At 51.5% G+C, this 27,849-nt stretch overlaps 1 protein-coding gene across 1 annotated transcript in view; it reads right to left on the bottom strand.

The window, feature by feature from the left end:
* Nucleotides 1-26,795, bottom strand: part of LOC140428841 (cathepsin B-like) — a 62,853-nt gene extending 36,058 nt beyond the window's left edge. The window contains exons 1-2 of the mRNA XM_072515501.1: nt 26,684-26,795; nt 12,117-12,235 (exon numbers count right to left, since the gene is read on the bottom strand). Coding sequence (XP_072371602.1) covers nt 12,117-12,235; nt 26,684-26,791 — 227 coding nt within the window. The 5' untranslated portion in view covers nt 26,792-26,795. The remainder of the gene's footprint in view (nt 1-12,116; nt 12,236-26,683) is intronic.
* Nucleotides 26,796-27,849: the final 1,054 nt, after the last annotated feature.

The following is a 27,849-nucleotide window of genomic DNA, read 5'->3' as shown; positions in this document are numbered from 1 at the left end:
TGGTCCACCTGTAATGTTTGCCAGCCGAAAGTGTGTCACACACCCACCAATATTCGGAGATCACAGTTGCTGCTGGCAGCGGCAGTGTTAGGTCGTGTCTGCGTTTGCTCAAGAACTCGAGAAATAGAAGCAGGAATGGGCCAGCAGACCTGCCTCGGTGGTCCAGACGGCCATAACGCCCGTGAGGAGCGGGGAGACACCATTGTCAATCTCCCCGTGCGGCCTGGGGAGTACGGGCTTCAGGGTAGGGGCGGAGAACACCCAGCTGGAACTCGTTCAAGACTGCACAGAAAATCCGGCCCAAAGCAGGGCCCGTAGTTGTTCGTTTTCCCAATAAGGAGTGGACTGGGAGAGAGTTATTCCTGTGAGCAGAGTGAAATCTTGTTCCGCTGCCGCTGGGTCCAAGTTACTAACCTGGCGACGAGAACAAAGGAAACTCGCTTTGAGAACTGCCGAGCCGCCCCGGACGATTTCTATCCCGAAAGGTCAGGACAAAAAAGTTCAAGATGACTTCTTCGGGAAGACATGGGTACCTGGCACTGTGAGACAGCAGTGTTAACCCGGGTCCCTGGCACTGTGAGGCAGCAGTGTTAACCCGGGTACCTGGCACTGTGAGACAGCAGTGTTAACCCGGGTCGCTGGCACTGTGAGACAGCAGTGTTAACCCGGGTCCCTGGCACTGTGAGACAGCAGTGTTAACCCGGGTACCTGGCACTGTGAGACAGCAGTGTTAACCCGGGTCCCTTGCACTGTGAGGCAGCAGTGTTAACCCGGGTCCCTGGCACTGTGAGACAGCAGTGTTAACCCGAGTCCCTGGCACTGTGAGACTGCAGTGTTAACCCGGGTCCCTGGCACTGTGAGACAGCAGTGTTAACCTGGGACCCTGGCACTGTGAGGCAGCAGTGTTAACCCGGGTCCCTGGCACTGTGAGACAGCAGTGTTAACCCGGGTCCCTTGCACTGTGAGGCAGCAGTGTTAACCCGGTGCCTGGCACTGTGAGTCAGCAGTGTTAACCCGGGTCCCTGGCACTGTGAGTCAGCAGTGTTAACCCGAGTCCCTGGCACTGTGAGACTGCAGTGTTAACCCGGGTCCCTGGCACTGTGAGACAGCAGTGTTAACCCGGGTCCCTGGCACTGTGAGGCAGCAGTGTTAACCCGGGTCCCTGGCACTGTGAGACAGCAGTGTTAACCCGGGTCCCTGGCACTGTGAGACAGCAGCGTTAACCCGGGTCCCTGGCACTGTGAGTCAGCAGTGTTAACCCGAGTCCCTGGCACTGTGAGACTGCAGTGTTAACCCGGGTCCCTGGCACTGTGAGACAGCAGTGTTAACCCGGGTCCCTTGCACTGTGAGGCAGCAGTGTTAACCCGGTGCCTGGCACTGTGAGTCAGCAGTGTTAACCCGGGTCCCTGGCACTGTGAGACTGCAGTGTTAACCCGGGTCCCTGGCACTGTGAGACAGCAGTGTTAACCCGGGTCCCTTGCACTGTGAGGCAGCAGTGTTAACCCGGGTCCCTGGCACTGTGAGACAGCAGTGTTAACCCGGGTCCCTGGCACTGTGAGGCAGCGTTAACCCGGGTCCCTGGCAATGTGAGACAGCAGTGCTAACCCGGGTCCCTGGCAATGTGAGACAGCAGTGCTAACCCGGGTCCCTGGCACTGTGAGGCAGCAGTGCTAACCCGGGTCCCTGGCACTGTGAGGCAGCAGTGTTAACCTGGGTCCCTGGCACTGTGAGACAGCAGTGTTAACCCGGGTACCCGGCGCTGTGAGACAGCAGTGCTAACCCGGGTCCCCGGCACTGTGAGGCAGCAGTGTTAACCCGGGTCCCTGGCACTGTGAGACAGCAGCGTTAACCCGGGTCACTGGCGCTGTGAGGCAGCAGTGTTAACCCGGGTCCCTGACACTGTGAGACAGCAGTGTTAACCCGGGTACCTGGCACTGTGAGACAGCAGTGTTAACCCGGGTACCCGGCGCTGTGAGACAGCAGTGTTTACCCGGGTCCCCGGCACTGTGAGACAGCAGTGTTAACCCGGGTCACTGGCGCTGTGAGGCAGCAGTGTTAACCCGGGTCCCTGACACTGTGAGACAGCAGTGTTAACCCGGGTACCTGGCACTGTGAGACAGCAGTGTTAACCCGGGTACCCGGCGCTGTGAGACAGCAGTGTTAACCCGTGTCCCTGGCACTGTGAGGCAGCAGTGTTAACCCGGGTCCCCGGCACTGTGAGACAGCAGTGTTAACCCGGGTCCCTGGCACTGTGAGACAGCAGTGTTAACCCGGGTCCCTGGCACAGTGAGACAGCAGTGTTAACCCGGGTACCCGGCACTGAGACAGCAGTGTTAACCCGGGTCCCTGGCGCTGTGAGACAGCAGTGTTAACCCGGGTTCCTGGCACTGTGAAACAGCAGTGTTAATCCGGGTCCCTGGCACTGTGAGACAGCAGTGTTAACCCGGGTCCCTGGCACTGTGAGACACCAGTGTTAACCCGGGTTCCTGGCACTGTGAGACACCAGTGTTAACCCGGGTCCCTGGCACTGTGAGACAGCTGTGCTAACCCGGGTCCCTGGCACTGTGAGGCAGCAGTGTTAACCCGGGTCCCTGGCACTGTGAGGCAGCAGTGTTAACCCGGGTCCCTGGCACTGTGAGACACCAGTGTTAACCCGGGTCCCTGGCACTGTGAGGCAGCAGTGTTAACCCGGGTCACCGGCACTGTGAGACAGCAGTGCTAACCCGGGTCCCTGGCACTGTGAGACAGCAGTGTTAACCCGTGTCCCTGGCACTGTGAGGCAGCAGTGTTAACCCGGGTTCCTGGCACTGTGAAACAGCAGTGTTAACCCGGGTCCCTGGCACTGTGAGACAGCAGTGTTAACCCGGTCCCTGGCACTGAGAGACAGCAGTGTTAACCCGGGTTCCTGGCACTGTGAGGCAGCAGTGTTAACCCGGGTCCCTGGCACTGTGAGACACCAGTGTTAACCCGGGTTCCTGGCACTGTGAGACAGCAGTGTTAACCCGGGTCCCTGGCACTGTGAGGCAGCAGTGTTAACCCGGGTCCAACAAACAAAGAACAAAGAAATGTACAGCACAGGAACAGGCCCTTCGGCCCTCCAAGCCCGTGCCGACCATACTGCCCGACTAAACTACAATCTTCTACACTTCCTGGGTCCGTATCCTTCTATTCCCATCCTATTCATATATTTGTCAAGATGCCCCTTAAATGTCCCTATCGTCCCTGCTTCCACTACCTCCTCCGGTAGTGAGTTCCAGGCACCCACTACCCTCTGCGTAAAAAACTTGCCTCGTACATCTACTCTAAACTTTGCCCCTCCCTCCTTAAACCTATGCCCCCTAGTAATTGACCCTCTACCCTGGGGAAAAGCCTCTGACTATCCACTCTGTCTATGCCCCTCATAATTTTGTATACCTCTATCAGGTCGCCCCTCAACCTCCTTCGTTCCAGTGAGAACAAACCGAGTTTATTCAATCGCTCCTCATAGCTTATGCCCTCCATACCAGGCAACATTCTGGTAAATCTCTTCTGCACCCTCTCTAAAGCCTCCACATCCTTCTGGTAGTGTGGCGACCAGAATTGAACACTATACTCCAAGTGTGGCCTAACTAAGGTTCTATACAGCTGCAACATGACTTGCCAATTCTTATACTCAATGCCCCGGCCAATGAAGGCAAGCATGCCGTATGCCTTCTTGACTACCTTCTCCACCTGTGTTGCCCCTTTCAATGACCTGTGGACCTGTACTCCTAGATCTCTTTGACTTTCAATACTCTTGAGGGTTCTACCATTCACTGTATATTCCCTACCTGCATTAAACCTTCCAAAATGCATTACCTCACATTTGTCCGGATTAAACTCCATCTGCCATCTCTCCGCCCAAGTCTCCAAACAATCTAAATCCTGCTGTATCCTCCGACAGTCCTCATCGCTATCCGCAATTCCACCAACCTTTGTGTCGTCTGCAAACTTACTAATCAGACCAGTTACATTTTCCTCCAAATCATTTATATATATTACAAAGAGCAAAGGTCCCAGCACTGATCCCTGTGGAACACCACTGGTCACAGCCCTCCAATGAGAAAAGCATCCCTCCATTGCTACCCTCTGCGTTCTATGGCCTAGCCAGTTCTGTATCCACCTTGCCAGTTCACCCCTTTGCATTGCGGAAGGAGGGTGCTGGGAGGTAAGTCAACCTTTAAAAGCACTTCTCTTTGCAGGGGCAGGCCAGTCGATTTCGGCGGGAGAGCAGCTGGTTCGTCAGTTTCAGCGGGAGCATTGCGGAAGGAGGTTGCTGGGAGGTAAGTCAACCTTTAAAAGCACTTCTCTTTGCAGGGGCAGGCCAGTCGATTTCGGCGGGAGAGCAGCTGGTTCGTCAGTTTCAGCGGGAGCATTGCGGAAGGAGGTTGCTGGGAGGTAAGTCAACCTTTAAAAGCACTTCTCTTTGCAGGGGCAGGCCAGTCGATTTCGGCGGCGTGAGAGCAGCTGGTGAGTCAGTTTCAGCAGGAGCTGAGACTTTTTCTCTTTTCTTTAAATTAGTTTTTTAGGCGGGAACAGGAAGTCGACCCGCGGACGTCTGGGAAGACCCTCACCAATAAATTCAGGTGGAGAGGAAACCCGAGACACTACACGTGTAGTGTCTCCCACCCGCCCTCCTCCTCTAACCTAATAATAAAACCCATTGGTCTGAGGTAAGTACCATATTTTTATTATATTATTATTATTTTTTATAAAATTTTAATTTAGTTGTTAGCCAGATCTTGGTAGAAAGTTAGAGGAATGGCAGGGAAGGGAGTACAATGTTCCTCCTGCAGGATGTTTGAGGTGAGGGATGCAGTTAGTGTCCCTGCTGATTTTACCTGCAGGAAGTGCTGCCATCTCCAGCTCCTCCAAGACCGAGTTAGGGAACTGGAGCTGGAGTTGGAAGAACTTCGGATCATTCGGGAGGCAGAAGGGGTCATAGATAGCAGCTTCAGGGAATTAGTTACACCAAAGATTGGAGATAGGTGGGTAACTGTAAGAGGGACTGGGAAAAAACAGTCAGTGCAGGGATCCCCTGCGGTCGTTCCCCTGAGAAACAAGTATACCGCTTTGGATACTTGTGGGGGGGACGACTTACCAGGGGTAAGCCATGGGGTACGGGCCTCTGGCACGGAGTCTGTCCCTGTTGCTCAGAAGGGAAGGGGGGAGAGGAGCAGAGCATTAGTAATTGGGGACTCTATAGTCAGGGGCACAGATAGGAGATTTTGTGGGAGCGTGAGAGACTCACGTTTGGTATGTTGCCTCCCAGGTGCAAGGGTACGTGATGTCTCGGATCGTGTTTTCCGGGTCCTTAGGGGGGAGGGGGAGCAGCCCCAAGTCGTGGTCCACATTGGCACCAACGACATAGGTAGGAAAGGGGACAAGGATGTCAGGCAGGCTTTCAGGGAGCTAGGATGGAAGCTCAGAACTAGAACAAACAGAGTTGTTATCTCTGGGTTGTTGCCCGTGCCACGTGATAGTGAGATGAGGAATAGGGAGAGAGAGCATTTAAACACGTGGCTACAGGGATGGTGCAGGCGGGAGGGTTTCAGATTTTTGGATAACTGGGGCTCTTTCTGGGGAAGGTGGGACCTCTACAGACAGGATGGTCTACATCTGAACCTGAGGGGCACAAATATCCTGGGGGGGAGATTTGTTAGTGCTCTTTGGGGGGGTTTAAACTAATGCAGCAGGGGCATGGGAACCTGGATTGTAGTTTTAGGGTAAGGGAGAATGAGAGTATAGAGGTCAGGAGCACAGATTTGACGTCGCAGGAGGGGGCCAGCGTTCAGGTAGGTGGTTTGAAGTGTGTCTACTTCAATGCCAGGAGTATACGAAACAAGGTAGGGGAACTGGCAGCGTGGGTTGGTACCTGGGACTTCGATGTTGTGGCCATTTCGGAGACATGGATAGAGCAGGGACAGGAATGGATGTTGCAGGTTCCGGGGTTTAGGTGTTTTAGTAAGCTCAGAGAAGGAGGCAAAAGAGGGGGAGGTGTGGCGCTGCTAGTCAAGAGCAGTATTACGGTGGCGGAGAGGATGCTAGATGGGGACTCTTCTTCCGAGGTAGTATTGGCTGAAGTTAGAAACAGGAAAGGAGAGGTCACCCTGTTGGGAGTTTTTTATAGGCCTCCTAATAGTTCTAGGGATGTAGAGGAAAGGATGGCGAAGATGATTCTGGATATGAGCGAAAGTAACAGGGTAGTTATTATGGGAGACTTTAACTTTCCAAATATTGACTGGAAAAGATATAGTTCGAGTACAATAGATGGGTCGTTTTTTGTACAGTGTGTGCAGGAGGGTTTCCTGAAACAATATGTTGACAGGCCAACAAGAGGCGAGGCCACGTTGGATTTGGTTTTGGGTAATGAACCAGGCCAGGTGTTGGATTTGGAGGTAGGAGAGCACTTTGGGGACAGTGACCACAATTCGGTGACGTTTACGTTAATGATGGAAAGGGATAAGTATACACCGCAGGGCAAGAGTTATAGCTGGGGGAAGGGCAATTATGATGCCATTAGACGTGACTTGGGGGGGATAAGGTGGAGAAGTAGGCTGCAAGTGTTGGGCACACTGGATAAGTGGGGCTTGTTCAAGGATCAGCTACTGCGTGTTCTTGATAAGTATGTACCGGTCAGACAGGGAGGAAGGCGTCGAGCGAGGGAACCGTGGTTTACCAGGGAAGTGGAATCTCTTGTTAAGAGGAAGAAGGAGGCCTATGTGAAGATGAAGTGTGAAGTTTCGGTTGGGGCGATGGATAGTTACAAGGTAGCGAGGAAGGATCTAAAGAGAGAGCTAAGACGAGCAAGGAGGGGACATGAGAAGTATTTGGCAGGAAGGATCAAGGAAAACCCAAAAGCTTTCTATAGGTATGTCAGGAATAAGCGAATGACTAGGGAAAGAGTAGGACCAGTCAAGGACAGGGATGGGAAATTGTGTGTGGAGTCTGAAGAGATAGGCGAGATACTAAATGAATATTTTTCGTCAGTATTCACTCAGGAAAAAGATAATGTTGTGGAGGAGAATGCTGAGCCCCAGGCTAATAGAATAGATGGCATTGAGGTACGTAGGGAAGAGGTGTTGGCAATTCTGGACAGGCTGAAAATAGATAAGTCCCCGGGACCTGATGGGATTTATCCTAGGATTCTATGGGAGGCCAGGGAAGAGATTGCTGGACCTTTGGCTTTGATTTTTATGTCATCATTGGCTACAGGAATAGTGCCAGAGGACTGGAGGACAGCAAATGTGGTCCCTTTGTTCAAAAAGGGGAGCAGAGACAACCCCGGCAACTATAGACCGGTGAGCCTCACGTCTGTAGTGGGTAAAGTCTTGGAGGGGATTATAAGGGACAAGATTTATAATCATCTAGATAGGAATGATATGATCAGGGATAGTCAGCATGGCTTTGTGAAGGGTAGGTCATGCCTCACAAACCTTATTGAGTTCTTTGAGAAGGTGACTGAACAGGTAGACGAGGGTAGAGCAGTTGATGTGGTGTATATGGATTTCAGCAAAGCGTTTGATAAGGTTCCCCACGGTAGGCTATTGCAAAAAATACGGAGGCTGGGGATTGAGGGTGATTTAGAGATGTGGATCAGAAATTGGCTAGCTGAAAGAAGACAGAGGGTGGTGGTTGATGGGAAATGTTCAGAATGGAGTTCAGTTACAAGTGGAGTACCACAAGGATCTGTTCTGGGGCCGTTGCTGTTTGTCATTTTTATCAATGACCTAGAGGAAGGCACAGAAGGGTGGGTGAGTAAATTTGCAGATGATACTAAAGTCGGTGGTGTTGTCGATAGTGTGGAAGGATGTAGCAGGTTACAGAGGGATATAGATAAGCTGCAGAGCTGGGCTGAGAGGTGGCAAATGGAGTTTAATGTAGAGAAGTGTGAGGTGATTCACTTTGGAAGGAATAACAGGAATGCGGAATATTTGGCTAATGGTAAAGTTCTTGAAAGTGTGGATGAGCAGAGGGATCTAGGTGTCCATGTACATAGATCCCTGAAAGTTGCCACCCAGGTTGATAGGGTTGTGAAGAAGGCCTATGGAGTGTTGGCCTTTATTGGTAGAGGGATTGAGTTCCGGAGTCGGGAGGTCATGTTGCAGCTGTACAGAACTCTGGTCCGGCCGCATTTGGAGTATTGCGTACAGTTCTGGTCACCGCATTATAGGAAGGACGTGGAGGCTTTGGAGCGGGTGCAGAGGAGATTTACCAGGATGTTGCCTGGTATGGAGGGAAAATCTTATGAGGAAAGGCTGACGGACTTGAGGTTGTTTTCGTTGGAGAGAAGAAGGTTAAGAGGAGACTTAATAGAGGCATACAAAATGATCAGGGGGTTGGATAGGGTGGACAGTGAGAGCCTTCTCCCGCGGATGGATATGGCTGGCACGAGGGGACATAACTTTAAACTGAGGGGTAATAGATATAGGACAGAGGTCAGAGGTAGGTTCTTTACGCAAAGAGTAGTGAGGCCGTGGAATGCCCTACCTGCTACAGTAGTGAACTCGCCAACATTGAGGGCATTTAAAAGTTTATTGGATAAACATATGGATGATAATGGCATAGTGTAGGTTAGATGGCTTTTGTTTCGGTGCAACATCGTGGGCCGAAGGGCCTGTACTGCGCTGTATTGTTCTATGTTCTATGTTCTATGATCCCGTGTGACTTCACCTTTTGTACTAGTCTACCATGAGGGACCTTGTCAAAGGCCTTACTGAAGTCCATATAGACAACATCTACTGCCCTACCTGCATCAATCATCTTAGTGACCTCCTCGAAAAACTCTATCAAGTTAGTGAGACACGACCTTCCCTTCACAAAACCGTGCTGCCTCTCACTAATACGTCCATTTGCTTCCAAATGAGAGTAGATCCTGTCTCGAAGAATTCTCTCCAGTAATTTCCCTACCACTGAAGTAAGGCTCACCGGCCTGTAGTTCCCGGGATTATCCTTGCTACCCTTCTTAAACAGAGGAACAACATTGGCTATTCTCCAGTCCTCCGGGACATCCCCTGAAGACAGCGAGGATCCAAAGATTTCTGTCAAGGCCTCAGCAATTTCCTCTCCAGCCTCCTTCAGTATTCTGGGGTAGATCCCATCCGGCCCTGGGGACTTATCTACCTTAATATTTTTTAAGACACCCAACACCTCGTCTTTTTGGATCACAATGTGACCCAGGCTATCTACACCCCCTTCTCCAGACTCAACATCTACCAATTCCTTCTCTTTGGTGAATACTGATGCAAAGTATTCATTTAGTACCTCGCCCATTTCCTCTGGCTCCGCACATAGATTCCCTTGCCTATCCTTCAGTGGGCCAACCCTTTCCCTGGCTACCCTCTTGCTTTTTATGTACGTGTAAAAAGCCTTGGGATTTTCCTTAACCCTATTTGCCAATGACTTTTCATGACCCCTTCTAGCCCTCCTGACTCCTTTCTTAAGTTCCTTCCTACTTTCCTTATATGCCACACAGGCTTTGTCTGTTCCCAGCCTTTTAGCCCTGACAAATGCCTCCTTTTTCTTTTTGACGAGGCCTACAATATCACTCGTCATCCAAGGTTCCCGAAAATTGCCGTATTTATCTTTCTTCCTCACAGGAACATGCCTGTCCTGTATTCCTTTCAACTGACACTTGAAAGCCTCCCACATGTCAGATGTTGATTTGCCCTCAAACATCCGCCCCCAAACTATGTTCTTCAGTTCTCGCCTAATCTTGTTATAATTAGCCTTCCCCCAATTTAGCACATTCATCCTCGGACCACTCTTATCCTTGTCCACCAGTACTTTAAAACTTACTGAATTGTGGTCACTGTTACCGAAATGCTCCCCTACTGAAACATCTACCACCTGGCACTGTGAGACAGCAGTGTTAACCCGGGTCCCTGGCACTGTGAGACAGCAGTGTTAACCCGGGTCCCTGGCACTGTGAGACAGCAGTGTTAACCCGGGTCCCTGGCACTGTGAGACAGCAGTGTTAACCCGGGTCCCTGGCACTGTGAGACAGCAGTGTTAACCCGGGTCCCTGGCACTGTGAGACAGCAGTGTTAACCCGGGTCCCTGGCACTGTGAGGTAGCAGTGTTGATCACTGTGCTGCCCTGAGCCACTCTTATTTACCCCTCGATAGTTCTTGGGGTGTACCCGCCTCCTGTTTGGGTCTCCTCTGCCCTGGCGACTTTCCATGAGTAATGGAGAGCATCGTGAAGGGTCAGTCGAAGGTGCCGTCTGTCTGGATGACGGAACCATTCAGGAGATTTTCCCAAGTGGCTGCCCAGCTAAGGAGGAGCAGGGGTGTGTTCCGGGCTAGAGTGATGGCCTGCCTCCGACACAGGGTGGACAGAGATGGTCTACACACAGTGGAGGGCAAGGTCTGGGTTATATGGGGGGCTGGAGCCCGAAGATCACCACTGAACTCCCGGCGTTCCGAGGCTCGTTAAATTGTTGTGGAAAGTTCATCGCCAACTGAATCCTTATTGGCTCCACTCCACATAATGCCTCGTGAGACAAAGCATCCGCTGGGTGAATAACCGTCTGTCATCCACACTGCTCCTCGCTCACTATGATCCAGCTTGATCGCTAGTCCTGACATGCGATGCCTTTCCCTACGGCATTGGGACGGAGCTGGCCACGGATGGGATGACACCACGGAACACCCCATCGCTTTCACCTCGAGGACTCGGACGCTGCTTAACAGGGTAGATGGCGAGATGTTTTCAGGGACACAGCTACACACGTCCTCCAATTCCATCCGCTTTTACTTGATGCACCAGCCTCTTACGTGGCACCTTGCCAAATACCATTTGGAAATCTAAACACACTACATCTACAAGTTCCCCTCTGTCTACGCTCCCTGTTACATCCTCAAAGAATTCAAACAAATTTGTCAAACATGATTTACCATTGATACAACCACGTTGACTGGCTTTGATTAGATTCAGCTTTCCTAAATGATTAGCTATTTCCTCTTTGATTATTCACTCCAGCACCTTGCCATGAAATTTAGATGTTAAACTAACTGGCCTATAATTCTCTGCCTTCTGCCTTTCTCCCTTTTTGAACAAAGGAGTCACATTGGCTGTTTTCCACTCTTCTGGTACCCACCCGGAATCTAGCAAGATATGGAAAGTTACAAAGAATTACCCTGGTAATAGTCACAACGTTTCCAGCTGAACGATACAGAGCGATGGACACAACTAACACTCAATGCCCAACTGAAATCCCTGCTCCAGGCAAAGGATCAGCTAGATCGAAGGTGTCCAGGTCCTAGAAACTGGAGGATCAAATCGGAGGATAGTGTAGAGGGAGCTTTACTCTGTATCTAACCTCGTGCAGTACCTGTCCTGGGAGTGTTTGATGGGGACAGTGTAGAGGGAGCTTTACTCTGTATCTATCCCTGTTCTGTACCTGTCCTGGGAGTGTTTGATGGGGACAGTGTAGAGGGAGCTTTACTCTGTATCTAACCCCGTGCTGTACCTGTCCTGGGAGTGTTTGATGGGGATAGTGTAGAGGGAGCTTTACTCTGTATCTAACCCCGTGCTGTACCTGTACTGGGAGTGTTTGATGGGGACAGTGTAGAGGGAGCTTTACTCTGTATCTAACCCTGTGCTGTACCTGTCCCGGGAGTGTTTGATGGGGACAGTGTAGATGGAGCTTTACTCTGTATCTAACCCCGTGCTGTACCTGTCCTGGGAGTGTTTGATGGGGACAGTGTAGAGGGAGCTTTACTCTGTGTCTAACCCCGTGCTGTACCTGTCCTGGGAGTGTTTGATGGGGACAGTGTAGACGGAGCTTTAATCTGCATCTAACCCCGTGCTGTACCTGTCCTGGGAGTGTTTTTTATGGGGACAGTTTAGAAGGAGGTGTATTGTTCACACATGCTGTACCTTATGTGTGAATATATTGTAGCCAATCTCAAAGTGTCCAATCACCAGGCGAATATACAATTTTGTCGCAGCGTTATCCAGGACTAGAAAGATCTTCATTCCAACTCCAACTTTTACTCAGTAGAACACCAGCTCCAAACTCTGCTGTTGCCATCGAGCTGCCCTTGTGCTTGATTTCACAAACACCATCACTCTGGTTGTACAGATTCACTTACCCATTCCCACAATCCGCTTTACAACAGGACAAGAGATCCTCAGCTGAAATCTCCACGTTGACCTTTCCTTGGGATTGGATGCAGATCCGATCGGACATCGCTTCCACTGCCCCAAAGGCCTGAGGAAAGGAGGCAGAATCTCGTAAACAACTGACTCGGACAAGATTCACCATCCCAGCATGCATCTGAACTCCTCTCCCCGGGCCTACCTGCGGAGTTTTGTAACGGCTGAGCAGAAATGTCCTCAAGTTAAACATTGGCAAGAACACAGCAATTATCTTTGGTCCTGGCCCCTGGATTCTTCCCCCTAACCATTGTCTCCTCGACTCTGCAATTCTCGGGGTTCAGTCACACTATTCACCACCTCAGTGTCAGACTTTACCACTTGTATCCGTCACCCATAACAACGCCTCTGTCACATCGCCCCGCTCTGCCCCAAACAGTTCATCCTCAACCCTCTCACCCCTCACCCTCGTCAACATCAACACAGCCCTCGCCCACTCTGTAAACCTGAGTATCTGAATCTCAGCTGCCTTTGTCCAAACTCACACCCAATCTCCTTCACCTCCACTCCCTGGGGGCGATTCTCCCTTTTGGGGACTAAGTCCGCACGCCGGCGGGGGAACTGGCGCCAACCACTCCGGCGTCAACAGCCCCCCCAAAGGTGAGGAAACCGCCAAACTTTCAGGGGTGAGGTGGATGCTGGGGGGGGTTGGCATCACTCCAACCGGCGCCGAAGGGACGGCGTGCGTTCACACATGCCCGGGCGGCCAGCGTGTTTCCGCGCATGCGTGGGGGCTCTCTGCTCCGCGCCAGCCCCCGGGCAATATGGCGGAGCCCTCCAGGGGCCCGACACAGAGGGGGTCAGAGAAACCCGCCCGGTCACCATTTTGAATTTGCATTCTGGTCAGTGTTTATTCCAGGTGACAGGGGCCTTTGTGCTGCATCACTCTCTGTGGGGACGGCCCAACTAATAGGCGCCAATCAGGCACTTAACTGGCCAGAGCAGGACTTTTCCTGGGATCAAGGATCCGGGGCAGAACCCAGCCTCTTCCCAAGAGCTGCTGGTCCATCAGAGGCTGGAAACTGTCCACTGGAGGCGGGAGAGGCCCAGGATTAGTGAGGGTCCCAGGCCACAGGCGAGGGCAAGATGGGGGTCATGGTGGGGGTGATGGGAGCAGCAGGTGAGTTGGTAGCAAGGGCACGATGGTCGCTCTCAGAGGGTCCCACCTTTCTCCCTCCCCCTCCCCAATGATGCTTTCCTCAGTCAGGCACTCAGTGGTTTGACGAGCTCTGTTTTCAGTGTCACTGATTGGCGGCTGCCCTGCCTTCCACTAGTCAAATACCAGAAGCAGTAGGATGAGGCTTTGAACGGTGATGGAGTCAGGCGGCCGTCCACAAGCCTTCCAGCCCTGGCTGAATTGGGACAGAGGCAGGAAGGAGAGAGGGCCTCCATTCTCCCGCTGGTTAAATGCCACCCAGCTTCCAAACATACCTCGGGGAGGGAACTAAATATCGGCTCTCGTTTTTAAAACTCTCCACAGCTTCAGCCCTCCCAAAACTGTGGAGTTCTCCTACTCGAATTCTCCCTCTTTCCTCCTTTTTAACACTTGTCACGTTGACCTGACCTTCGTCGTTTATTTAAAGTTCAAGCTCATAATTTGGTTTGTGATGCCCCATGAAGCGGATTTGGGATGATTTATTACATTAAGGGTGCTATATAAATGTAATGTTTTGTTGTTTGCTTGTCTAATGAAAATATATGGACCTCGGGTTCAAAATGATAAATTAAACTGTTACCACGTTTTACAAAGAACAAAGAAATGTACAGCACAGGAACAGGCCCTTCGGCCCTCCAAGCCCGTGCCGACCATGCTGCCCGTCTAAACTACAATCTTCTACACTTCCTGGGTCCGTATCCTTCTATTCCCATCCTATTCATATATTTGTCAAGATGCCCCTTAAATGTCACTATCGTCCCTGCTTCCACTACCTCCTCCGGTAGCGAGTTCCAGGCACCCACTACCCTCTGCGTAAAAAACTTGCCTCGTACATCTACTCTAAACCTTGCCCCTCTCACCTTAAACTTATGCCCCCTAGTAATTGACCCCTCTACCCTGGGGAAAAGCCTCTGACTATCCACTCTGTCTATGCCCCTCATAATTTTGTATACCTCTATCAGGTCGCCCCTCAACCTCCTTCGTTCCAGTGAGAACAAACCGAGTTTATTCAACCGCTCCTCGTCGCTAATGCCCTCCATACCAGGCAACATTCTGGTAAATCTCTTCTGCACCCTCTCTAAAGCCTCCACATCCTTCTGGTAGTGTGGCGACCAGAATTGAACACTATACTCCAAGTGTGGCCTAACTAAGGTTCTATACCTTTTGTGAGAGAGTTTGACATTTCACCCACGCTGTGTTAATGTTTGCTAACTTCGCTCCTGAGTAGCCTGCCTCTGAACTTGAGGTGTGTCCCCCTTCTCCTAGACACCCCCAGCAATGGAAAATGTACCCACCCTGTGCATTCGGGATCCTTAAGGGGGAGGGGGAGCAGCCCCAAGTCGTGGTCCACATAGGTACCAACGACAGAGGTAGGAAAAGGGACAGGGATGTAAGGCAGGAATTCAGGGAGCTAGGGTGGAAACTTAGATCCAGGACAAACAGAGTTATTATCTCTGGGTTGTTGCCCGTGCCACGTGATAGCGAGATGAGCAATAGGGAGAGAGGGGAGTAGAACACGTGGCTACAGGGATGGTGCAGGAGGGAGGGTTTCAGATTTCTGGATAATTGGGGCTCATTCTGGGGTCGGTGGGACCTCTACAAACGGGATGGTCTACACCTGGACCAGAGGGGTACCAATATTCTGGGGGAGAAATTTGCTAATGCTCTTCGGGAGGGTTTAAACTAGTTCAGCAGGGGCTTGGGAACCTGAATTGTAGCTCCAGTATACAGGAGGTTAAGAGTAGTGAGGTCATGAGTAAGGTTTCAAAGTTGCAGGAGTGTACCGGCAGGCAGGAAGGTGGTTTAAAGTGTGTCTTCTTCAATGCCAGGAGCATCCGGAATATGGTGGGTGAACTTGCGGCATGGGTTGGTACCTGGGACTTCGATGTTGTGGCCATTTCGGAGACATGGATAGAGCAGGGACAGGAATGGTTCTTGCAGGTGCCGGGGTTTAGATATTTCAGTAAGCTCAGGGAAGGTGGTAAAAGAGGGGGAGGGGTGGCATTGTTAGTCAAGGACAGTATTACGGTGGCAGAAAGGACGATTGATGAGGACTCGTCTACTGAGGTAGTATGGGCTGAGGTTAGAAACAGGAAAGGAGTGGTTACCTTGTTAGGGGTTTTCTATAGGCCTCCGAAAAGTTCCAGAGATGTAGAGGAAAGGATTGCAAAGATGATTCTGCATAGGAGCGAAAGCAACAGGGTAGTTGTTATGGGGGACTTTAACTTTCCAAATATTGACTGGAAACGCTAGAGTTCGAGTACTTTATATGGGTCCATTTTTGTCCAATGTGTGCAGGAGGGTTTCCTGACACAGTATGTGGATAGGCCAACGAGAGGCGAGGCCATATTGGATTTGGTACTGGGTAATGAACCAGGACAGGTGTTAGATTTGGAGGTAGGTGAGCACTTTGGTGATAGTGACCACAATTCGATTACGTTTACTTTAGTGATGGAAAGGGATAGGTATATACCGCAGGGCAAGAGTTATAGCTGGGGGAAAGGCAATTATGGTGCGATGAGGCAAGACTTAGGATGCATCGGATGGAGAGGAAAACTGCAGGGGATGGGCACAATGGAAATGTGGAGCTTGTTCAAGGAACAGCTACTGCGTGTCATTGATAAGTATGTACCTGTCAGGCAGGGAGGAAGTGGTCGAGCAAGGGAACCGTGGTTTACTAAAGCAGTCGAACACGTGTCAAGAGGAAGAAGAAGGCTTATATAAAGATGAGACATGAAGGTTCAGTTAGGGCGCTCGAGAGTTACAAGTTAGGAAGGACCTAAAGAGAGAGCTAAGAAGAGCCAGGAGGGGACATGAGAAGTCTTTGGCAGGTAGGATCAAGGATAACCCTAAAACATTCTATAGATATGTCAGGAATAAAATAATGACTAGGGTAAGAGTAGGGCCAGTCAAGGACAGTAGTGGGAAGTTGTGCGTGGAGTCCGAGGAGATAGGAGAGGTGCTAAATGAATATTTTTCGTCAGTATTCACACAGGAAAAAGACAATGTTGTCGAGGAGAATACTGAGATTCAGGCTACTAGACTAGAAGGGCTTGAGGTTCATAAGGGGAGGAGGTGTTAACAATTCTGGAAAGTGTGAAAATAGATTCGTCCCCTGGGCCGGATGGGATTTATCCTAGGATTCGCTGGGAAGCTAGGGAGGAGATTGCTGAGCCTTTGGCTTTGATCTTTAAGTCATCTTTGTCTACAGGAATAGTGCCAGATGACTGGAGGATAGCCAATGTTGTCCCCTTGTTCAAGAAGGGGAGTAGAGACAACCCAGGTAACTATAGACCAGTGAGCCTTACTTCTGTTGTGGGCAAAATCTTGGAAAGCTTTATAAGAGATAGGATGTATAATCATCTGGAAAGGAATAATTTGATTAGAGATAGTCAACATGGTTTTGTGAAGGGTAGGTCATGCCTCACAAACCTTATTGAGTTCTTTGAGAAGATGACCAAACAGGTGGATGAGGGTAAAGCAGTTGATGTGGTGTATATGGATTTCAGTAAAGCGTTTGATAAGGTTCCCCACGGTAGGCTACTGCAGGAAATACGGAGGCATGGGATTCAGGGTGATTTAGAAGTTTGGATCAGAAATTGGCTAGCTGGAAGAAGACAAAGGGTGGTGGTTGATGGGAAATGTTCAGACTGGAGTCCAGTTACTAGTGGTGTACCACAAGGATCTGTTTTGGGGCCACTGCTGTTTGTCATTTTTATAAATGACCTGGAGGAGGGCGTAGAAGGATGGGTGAGTAAATTTGCAGATGACACTAAAGTCGGTGGAGTTGTGGACAGTGCGGAAGGATGTTACAAGTTACAGAGGGACATAGATAAGCTGCAGTGCTGGGCTGAGAGGTGGCAAATGGAGTTTAATGCAGAAAAGTGTGAGGTGATTCATTTTGGAAGGAATAACAGGAAGACAGAGTACTGGGCTAATGGTAAGATTCTTGGTAGTGTGGATGAGCAGAGAGATCTCGGCGTCCATGTACATAGATCGCTGAAAGTTGCCACCCAGGTTGAGAGGGTTGTTAAGAAGGCGTACGGTGTTTTAACTTTTATTGGTAGAGGGATTGAGTTTCGGAGCCATGAGGTCATGTTGCAGCTATACAAAACTCTGGTGCGGCCGCATTTGGAGTATTGCGCGCAATTCTGGTCGCCGCATTATAGGAAGGATGTGGAAGCATTGGAAAGGGTGCAGAGGAGATTTACCAGAATGTTGCCTGGTATGGAGGGAAAATCTTATGAGGAAAGGCTGAGGGACTTGAGGCTGTTTTCGTTAGAGAGAAGAAGGTTAAGAGGTGATTTAATTGAGGCATACGAGATGATCAGAGGATTGGATAGGGTGGACAGTGAGATCCTTTTTCCTCGGATGGTGATGTCTAGCACGAGGGGACATTGCTTTAAATTGAGGGGTGATAGATATAAGACAGATGTCAGAGGTAGGTTCTTTACTCAGAGTAGTAAGGGCGTGGAATGCCCTGCCTGCAACAGTAGTGGACTCGCCAACATTAAGGGCATTTAAATGGTCATTGGATAGACATATGGACAATAAGGGAATAGTGTAGATGGGCTTTAGAGTGGTTTCACAGGTCGGCGCAACATCGAGGGCCGAAGGGCCTGTACTGCGCTGTAATGTTCTATGTTCTATGTTCTATTCCTTTCAAAATCATAAAAACCTAAAACAAATCACCACTTAACCTTCCTAATCCTCGGCAAGTGAAATCTACTTCATGGAATCTTCTCCACTATTTACGCAATCCTAATCTACTCAACCTCTCTTCATAACTAGCGCCCTCCATACCAGGCAACATCCTGGTGAACCTCCTCTGCACCCTCTCCAAAGCATCCACATCCTTCTGGTAATGTGGCGACCAGAACTGCACGCAGTATCCCAAATGTGGCCTAACCAAAGTCCTATACAACTGTAACATGACCTGACGACTCTTGTACTCAATACCCCGTCCGATGAAGGCAAGCATGCTGTATGCCTTCTTGACCACTCTATCGACCTGCGTTGCCACCTTCAGGGTACAATGGACCTGAACTCCCAGGTCTCTCTGTACATCAATTTTCCCCAGGACTCTTCCATTGACCGTATGGTCCGCTCTTGAATTAGATCTTCCAAAATGCATCACCTCACATTTGCCTGGATTGAACTCCATCTGCCATTTCTCTGCCCAACTCTCCAATCTATCTATATTCTGCTGTATTCTCTGACAGTCCTCCTCGCTATCTGCTACTCCACCAATCTTAGCGTCATCTGCCAACTTGCTAATCAGACCACCTATACCTTCGTCCAGATCATTTATGTATATCACAAAAAACAGTGGTCCGAGCACGGATCCCTGTGGAACACCACTAGTCACCTTTCTCCATTTTGAGACACTCCCTTCCACCACTACTCTCTGTCTCCTGTTGCCCAGCCAGTTCTTTATCCATCTAGCTAGTACAACCTGGACCCCATGAGACTTCACTTTTTCCATCAGCCTACCATGGGGAACCTTATCAAATGCCTTACTGAAGTCCATGTACATGACATCTACAGCCCTTCCCTCATCACTCAACTTTGTCACTTCCTCAAAGAATTCTATTAAGTTGGTAAGACATGATCTTCCCTGCACAAAACCATGTTGCCTATCACCGATAAGCCCATTTTCTTCCAAATGGGAATAGATCCTATCCCTCAGTATCTTCTCCAGCAGCTTCCCTACCACTGACGTCAGGCTCACCGGTCTATAATTACCCGGATTATCCCTGCTACCCTTCTTAAACAAAGGTCATCTCACTCCTGAATGGCTTATCCCTTATCCTTAGGCTGTGGCCCCCTAGTTCTGGACAGCCCCAACATCAGGAACATTCTTCCCGCACCTAGCCTGTCCAGTCCCATCAGGATTTTATGTTTTTCTGCGATCCCCTCGCATTCTTCAAAATTTTTACTTTGCAAAAAAAATCAAAGGTTTTCTTGAACCGCTGCAGTTATCAAGATGTAGGTACACCCAGTGTGCTGTTAGGGAGGCAGTTCCAGGACATTGACCCACTAACAGTGAAGGAACGGCGATATCATTCCAAGTCTGGATGGTGAACAATCCTCACTCTCGAACCATCGAAACCCAGTCTCTCCCCCCCTCCACAACTCCCTTGTTGGGACCTCACAACCAGGACCCCCCCCCAACCCCTGGCCTGATGCCCCAGGATTCTAAGCTGCTCCCTTTAGCCCCTCTCGTTTTGGGGACAGGCTGTGTTCTCAGCAGAGTGGTTGCCACTTCAACCTCAGGGTAGATGTGACAGATATCGGGTTATTAATACAATGAGAACCAGGCTAAATAAAGAAAGTTCAGAGAAGTGAAACAGAACTTAGAGAGGATGAGACATGCTGACAGCAAGCAGAAAGTCTTCTAAAGCACGTCACTGATTAAAGGCCACAGTGAGGGTTTGGTTCGGAACAAAAGGGGGATTTATGCTTGGAGACATCACCCTGGCATGCAACAAGCTGCAGTCAAAGTCATCCTGCAAGAGGAGGGGCCGGAGACACAGGGATGGGTTAAAATGGACAAAGAGGGCTATTAGAAAGAGAAGGCTGTACTTCATTGATGACCGTGATCAGTTGGAATACATCCAAGGATACTCACAGAAATGAGGATGGCAATTGTGGAGACGCTGCCGTAATCTTCCAATCCTCTTTGTATATGGGAGTCGGGGAGAGGTGGGGGTGGTGTCACAGGACTGGAGAATTGCAAATGTACACCCTTGTTGAAAAGTGCCCCGTAGCCACAATATTTGTATGGTTAATCCAGTTTCATTTCAGGTTAGTGATAACCCTCAGGATGTTGATTGTGGAGATTCAGCGATGGTGATGCCATTGAATGCCAAGGGGCGATGGTTAGATCCTCTCTTGTCGGAGATGGTCATTGCCTGGCACTTGTCAGCCCAGCCTGGATATTGCCCGGGTCTTGCTGCATTTGGACACGGACTGCTTCAGTGTCTGAGGAGTCGCGAATGGTGCTGAACATTGTGCAGTCATCCGCAAACATCCCCACTTCTGACCTTATGATGGAAGGGAGGTCATTGATGAAGCAGCTGAAGATGGTTGGGGCTGAGAGCACGACCCTGAGGACCTCCCGCAGGGATGTCCTGGAGCTGAGATGATTGACCTCCAACCACCACAACCATCTTCCTTTGTGCCGGGTACGACTCTCAGAGAGGTTTCTGGACACATATTTCCTCATTTCACTGAAGGACCCAGCTTCAATAATACCGTCAAATCACCCTCTAACTCAATGGGCCGGTCTCCCAGTGGTCGATGTCGGTGGAGGTCACATGTTGGGGGCTCCCGCTAGAGCTCTCGTTTTTTGGCCCTTTTCACCCAGTTTTGGGGGAAATGCGAAATTAACGTCTCCAGTAAGGTTGTGGTAATTGGACTGCATGGTAGCACAGTGGTTAGCACTGTGGCTTCACAGCTCCAGGGTCCCGGGTTCGATTCCCGGCTTGGGTCACTGTCTGTGCGGAGTCTGTACGTTCTCCCCGTGTCTGCGTGGGTTTCCTCCGGGTGCTCCGGTTTCCTCCCACAAGTCCCGAAAGACGTGTTGTTGGGTGAATTGGCCATTCTGAATTCTCCCTCTGTGACCCGAACAGGTGCCGGAGTGTGGCGACTAGGGGCTTTTCACAGTAACTTCATTGCAGTGTTAATGTAAGCCTACTTGTGACAATAAAGATTATTTATTTATTTAGTTATTAATTAGAGGATGTCGAAAAGCTAATGGATGAGTACGGGAGGAACAGGAATGTGCGCTGATCCAGCTGGGAGCTCTGGTTTGGTGCAGAGTGCAGTGAGAGTCAGGGTATCGGGAGTTAGGTCACTGGGCAGCGCTGAGCCCACTACGGTGGACGTGTTGGCCAAAGAGATGGCGATGGAGTTTGAGCGGTATGAGAAGGAGATGATGGGAATGCTCACACAGCTGATGGATGAGCATTTAGGGCAGCACGGTAGCACATTGGTTAGCACTGTTGCTTCACAGCTCCACGGTCCCAGATTAGAATTTACAGTGCAGAACGAGGCCATTCAGCCCATCGAGTCTGCACCAGCCCTTGGAACAAGCACCCTACCCAAGCCCTCACCTCCACCCTATCCCTGTAACCCAGTAACCCCACCTAATCTTTTTGGACACTAAGGGCAATTTATCACGGCCGATCCACCTAACCTGCACATCTTTGGGCTGTGGGAGGAAACCCGAGTCATTCGGTCCTGCCCATTTGGGGCGGGGTTCCGACTACAACGTCTCGCGGGGATAATCCCGAGAAGCACGGAGGCTGTTGGAAAGCTCGCTGCAGGGTTTCCTTGCATTCACCGACCGCATTGCGCTCAAGCGCGAGCTCAACACGGCCGGAGGTTGACGCCCATTGTTGCTGCTGAAATGGTCCCACAGCCGGAGGATTGAGCTGATATCTGGTTGGTGGAGAACATGACTCAGCAATGGAATGTTTGGATGGGAAATGAGAGATCCGACAAAACAAAGGTTGTGTGATAAAGGCAGAGAAATTATATGCGGTCCCACATTTGTGCGGGAAATAATGCGTGTTTTTAAAAAATTATTTCCTGGGATGATACAAAAATAGGAGGGATGGCAAATGGTGAGGATGAGACAGAGAGTCTACAGAGGGATAGAGACAGGTGAGGGCAGTGGGCAATAACTTGGCAGATGGAATATAATGTGGGAAAATGTGAAGTTCAGCACTTTGGTAGGAAGAATAAAGGAGCTGAATATTATTTAAATGGAGAGAGATTGCAGAAAGCTGCAGCACAGAGGGATCTGGGGTTCCTCGTGATTAATCCACAAAAATCCAGCATGCAGGTTCAGGTCATTGGGAAGGGAGATGGAATGTTGGCCTTTATTTCACAGGGAATGGAGACTAAAAATAGGGAGGTCCTGCTGAAACTATACAAGGCACTAGTTAGACCACACCGGGAATACCGGGAACAGTTTTGGTCCCTTATCTGAGGAAAGATAGACTGGCATTGGAGGCAGTCCAGAGAAGGTTCACGAGGTCGATCCCGGGTAGGGAGGGATTTTCTGAGGAGAGGTTGAGTAGGTTGGGCCTGTGCTCATTGGAGTTTAGAAGAATGAGAAGCGATATATTGAGACATCTCGGATTCTCAGGGGGTTTGACAGGGTCGATGCTGAGAGGTTGTTTCCCCTTGTGGGAGAGTCTAGGACCAGAGGGCAGAATCTCAGAGTGAGGGGTCACTCATTTCAGACAGAGATGAGGAGGAATCTCTTCCCTGAGGGGAGTGAATCTGTGGAATTCTTTACCGCAAAGAGCTGTAGAGGCCGAGTCATTCAGTATGTTCAAGGCCGAGAGACAGATTTTTAATCAGGGAGGGAATCGAGGGTTATGGGGTCAAGAGCGAGGGAATCGAGGGTTATGGGGTTAAGAGCGAGGGAATCGAGGGTTATGGGGTTAAGAGCGAGGGAATCGAGGGTTATGGGCTTAAGAGTGAGGGAATCGAGGGTTATGGGGTCAAGAGTGAGGGAATCGAGGGTTATGGGGTCAAGAGTGAGGGAATCGAGGGTTATGGGGTCAAGAGTGAGGGAATCGAGGGTTATGGGGTCAAGATTGAGGGAATCGAGGGTTATGGGGTCAAGATTGAGGGAATCGAGGGTTATGGGGTCAAGAGTGAGGGAATCGAGGGTTATGGGGTCAAGAGTGAGGGAATCGAGGGTTATGGGGTCAAGAGTGAGGGAATCGAGGGTTATGGGGTCAAGAGTGAGGGAATCGAGGGTTATGGGGTCAAGAGTGCGGGAATCGAGGGTTATGGGGTCAAGAGTGAGGGAATCGAGGGTTATGGGGTCAAGAGTGAGGGAATCGAGGGTTATGGGGTCAAGAGTGAGGGAATCGAGGGTTATGGGGTCAAGAGTGAGGGAATCGAGGGTTATGGGGTCAAGAGTGAGGGAATCGAGGGTTATGGGGTCAAGAGTGAGGGAATCGAGGGTTATGGGGTTAAGAGCGAGGGAATCGAGGATTATGGGGTTAAGGGAATCGAGGGCTATGGGGTTAAGAGTGAGGGAATCGAGGGTTTTGGGGTTAAGAGCGAGGGAATCGAGGGTTATGGGGTTAAAAGCGAGGGAATCGAGGGTTATGGGGTTAAGAGCGAGGGAATCGAGGGTTATGGGGTTAAGAGTGAGGGAATCAAGGGTTATGGGGTTAAAAGCGAGGGAATCGAGGGTTATGGGGTTAAAAGCGAGGGAATCGAGGGTTATGGGGTTAAGAGCGAGGGAATCGAGGGTTATGGGGTTAAGAGTGAGGGAATCGAGGGTTATGGGGTCAAGAGTGAGGGAATCGAGGGTTATGGGGTGAAGAGCGAGGGAATCGAGGGTTATGGGGTTAAAAGCGAGGGAATCGAGGGTTATGGGGTTAAGAGCGAGGGAATCGAGGGTTATGGGGTTAAGAGTGAGGGAATCGAGGGTTATGGGGTTACGAGTGAGGGAATCGAGGGGTTATAATGGCATAGCAGACTCGATGGGCCGAGAGGCCGACTTCTGCTCCTCCACCTTATGGTCTCATGGATTTATGGGATGTTGATGTTGCGGACATGGTCAGCATTCGTCGCCCATCCCTAATTGCCCCTTGAACTGAGTCTTGCTCGGCCATTTCAGAGGCAGTTAAGAGTCACCCACGTTGCTGTGGGTCTGGAGTCACGTGTGGGCCAGACCGGGTAAGGACGGCTGATTTCCTTCCCTGAAGGACATTAGTGAGCCAGGTGGGTTTTTACAAATATTTATGATTGTTTCACGGTCACCATTCCCGAGACTACCTTTTATATTTATGACCTTGGGTAGGGGGCTCTTTCCCAGAGCCGGCGCAGACTCGATGGGCCGAATGGCCTCCTTCTGCACTGTAAATTCTATGTAATCTCTGATATTCCAGATGTATTTCTGGAATTGAAATTCCACCCGTTGCCCTCCGTCTCCGGATTATTGATGCAGTCACGGTACCAATAAACCACCAACTCCTCCGTTTGCAACTACGTGACTCACACCTTTGTTGTCCTGACTATTTGTAGCAAAATTTTCCTTTTTATTTGAAATATCCTTCCCCTGATAATTAGTGTTCGAATTATGTTAAGTTTTGAAAAGTGAAATTTTGTTTCGCAATTTTCTCTGTTGACTTGTGGGGATTCTTCCTTTTTAAAAAGCTATCGATGCCTGGCATTGGGTGGGGATTCTGGGTGAGAGCTAGGGTCAGGGATGGGGTTAGGATTTGGGGTGGAGGTTCGGGTGGGGTTGGGGGTTTGGGATGGGGGTAAGGGCTGAGGTTTGGGTTGGGTTTGGGGGTGAGGGTTGTGGGTTTGGGGTGGGGGTTTGGGGGTAAGGGTTGGGGTTTTGGGGTTGGGTTTGGGGTGGGGGTAAGGGCTGAGGTTTGGGTTGGGTTGTAAGGGTTGTGGGTTTGGGTTGGGTTTGGGGGTGAGGGTTGTGGGTTTGGGGTGGGGGTTTGGGGTGGGGGTTTGGGGTGGGGGTTTGGGGTGGGGGTTTGGGGTGGGGGTTTGGGGTGGGGGTTTGGGGTGGGGGTTTGGGGTGGGGGTTTGGGGTGGGGGTTTGGGGTGGGGGTTTGGGGGTAAGGGTTGTGGGTAAGGGGGTTGGGGTTTTGGGGTTGGGTTTGGGGAGGGGGTAAGGGCTGAGGTTTGGGTTGGGTTTGGGGGGGTTTTGGGTGGGGATTTGGAGTTTGGGGTGGGGGTTTGGGGTGGGGGTTGGGTTGGGTTTGGGGTTGGGCTTGGGTTGGGGGTTGGATTTGGGGTGGGGGTTAGGGTTCGAGGTAAGGGCTGAGGTTTGGGTTGGGTTGTAAGGGTTGTGGGTTTGGGGTGGGGGTTTGGGGGTAAGGGTTGTGGGTTTGGGGTTTGGGGGTTGGGGTTTTGGGGTTGGGTAAGGGCTGAGGTTTGGGTTGGGTTTGGGGGGGTTTTGGGTGGGGATTTGGAGTTTGGGGTGGGGGTTTGGGTTTGGGGTTGGATTTGGGGTGGGGGTTAGGGTTCAAGGTAAGGGCTGAGGTTTGGGTTGGGTTTGGGGTCAGGGTTGGGTTTGGGGTCAGGGTTGGCTTTGGGGTCAGGGTTGGCTTTGGGGTCAGGGTTGGCTTTGGGGTCAGGGTTGGCTTTGGGGTCAGGATTGGGTTTGGGGTTTGGTGTGGGGGCATAGTTTGGGTTTGGGGTGGGGGTTTGGGTTTGGGGTGGGGTTTGGGTTTGGTTTGGGTCTGGGTTTAGGTTTGGGGTTTGGTGTGGGGGCATAGTTTGGGTTTGGGGTGGGTGTTTGTGTTGGGTTTGGGGTGGGGGTTTGGGTTGGGTTTGGGGGTAGGGGTTTGTGTTGGGTTTGGGGTTGGGTTTAGGTTTGGGGTGGGGGTTAGGGTTTGGGGAAAGGGCTGAGGTTTGGGTTGGGTGGTTTGGGGTTGAGTTTGGGGGTAAGGGTTGGGGTTTTGGGGTTGGGTTTGGGGTGGTAGGGTTGGGGTTAAGGGTGAGGTTGGAAGTTGGGTTTGGGCTGGAATTTGGGGTGGTGGTCGGGGTTTGGGGTCAGGTTTGGGTTTGGGGTCAGGGTTTGGGGTGAGTGTTGAATTTGGGGCAGGGTTGGGTTGGGTTTGGGTTTGGGGTCAGGGTTGGGTTTGGGGCAGGGTTGGGTTGGGTTTGGGTTTGGGGTCAGGGTTTGGGGTCAGGGTTGGGTTGGGTTTGGGGTCAGGGTTTGGGTTTGGGGTCAGGGTTTGGGGTCAGGGTTGGGTTGGGGGTCAGGGTTTGGGGTCAGTGTTGGGTTTGGGTTTGGGGTCAGGGTTGGGGTCAGGGTTGGATTTGGGGCAGGGTTGAGTTGGGTTTGGGTTTGGGGTCAGGGTTTGGGGTCAGGGTTTGGGGTCAGGGTTGGGTTGGGTTTGGGGTCAGGGTTTGGGGTCAGGTTTGGGGGTCAGGGTTGGATTTGGGGCAGGGTTGGGTTGGGTTTGGGGTCAGGGTTGAGTTGGGTTTGGGGTCAGGGTTGAGTTGGGTTTGGGTTTGGGGTCAGGGTTTGGGGTCAGGGTTGGATTTGGGGCAGGGTTGGGTTGGGTAGGGTTTGGGGTCAGGGTTTGGGGTCAGGGTTTGGGGTCAGGGTTGGATTTGGGGCAGGGTTGGGTTGGGTTGGGTTTGGGGTCAGGGTTGGATTGGGTTTGGGTTTGGGGTCAGGGTTTGGGGTCAGGGTTTGGGGTCAGGTTTGGGTTTGGGGTCAGGGTTTGGGGTCAGGGTTGGATTTGGGGCAGGGTTGGGTTGGGTTTGGGTTTGTGGTCAGGGTTGAGTTGGGTTTGGGGTGGGGGTGGGGCAGTTGGTGTCTACATAACTCTTACTTACCCAGCACGATCCACATGATCCCTGGTCACGGATCTCCTTGATGGTTGCACAATCTGGCCACTGTTCCCGAGAGTCAAAGTTTTTTGGCAGTTTCAAGGTGCTGATCATCTGAGATCTGTTGTAGAAGAAACAATTAATTCCAAATTCTGGGATTTTTGTGCAGTGTATCTTCACAAACCGACACACAGGAGGGAGGGGGGTCAGCTGGGTGGGGGTGGGGATAACAGCCAGGGAGACGGGGTGGGGGGGGGGATCAGAGGGGGCTGTTCAGTTCAGGAATTGTGCAGCCGTCCGGATGGGAGGGGGTTAGAACTGACCGGGCCGGTTAGATAGTGGGAGATGCAGAAACCGGGACCCGCGCCTGGCACTGACAGGTTTACCATATAACCGGCCAGCTGGCGGAATCAGGGTCCCGCTGCACTCTGGTGAGAAACCGAAAATCACCAGTTAAGTCCAAACCCCAGCCCTTTAATGCGAAGGACACCCGAACGTACCGCCTCCCCGGCGATCTACCCGGCGATCTACCCGCCTCCCCGGCGATCTACCCGCCTCCCCGGCGATCTACCCGCCTCCCCGGCGATCTACCCGCCTCCCCGGCGATCTACCCGTCTCCCCGGCGATCTACCCGCCTCCCCGGCGATCTACCCGTCTCCCCGGCGATCTACCCGCCTCCCCGGCGATCTACCCGTCTCCCCGGCGATCTACCCGTCTCCCCGGCGATCTACCCGCCTCCCCGGCGATCTACCCGCCTCCCCGGCGATCTACCCCTCTCCCCGGCGATCTACCCGTCTCCCCGGCGATCTACCCGTCTCCCCGGCGATCTACCCGTCTCCCCGGCGATCTACCCGTCTCCCCGGCGATCTACCCGTCTCCCCGGCGATCTACCCGCCTCCCCGGCGATCTACCCGTCTCCCCGGCGATCTACCCGTCTCCCCGGCGATCTACCCGTCTCCCCGGCGATCGAAACGCCTCCCCGGCGATCTACCCGCCTCCCCGGCGATCTACCCGTCTCCCCGGCGATCTACCCGCCTCCCCGGCGATCTACCCGCCTCCCCGGCGATCTACCCGCCTCCCCGGCGATCTACCCGTCTCCCCGGCGATCTACCCGCCTCCCCGGCGATCTACCCGTCTCCCCGGCGATCTACCCGTCTCCCCGGCGATCTACC

This window comes from Scyliorhinus torazame, chromosome 1 (assembly GCF_047496885.1).
Source record: "Scyliorhinus torazame isolate Kashiwa2021f chromosome 1, sScyTor2.1, whole genome shotgun sequence".
NCBI classification, from domain to species: Eukaryota; Metazoa; Chordata; class Chondrichthyes; order Carcharhiniformes; family Scyliorhinidae; genus Scyliorhinus; species Scyliorhinus torazame.
This window is presented reverse-complemented; position numbering and strand designations above follow the sequence as displayed.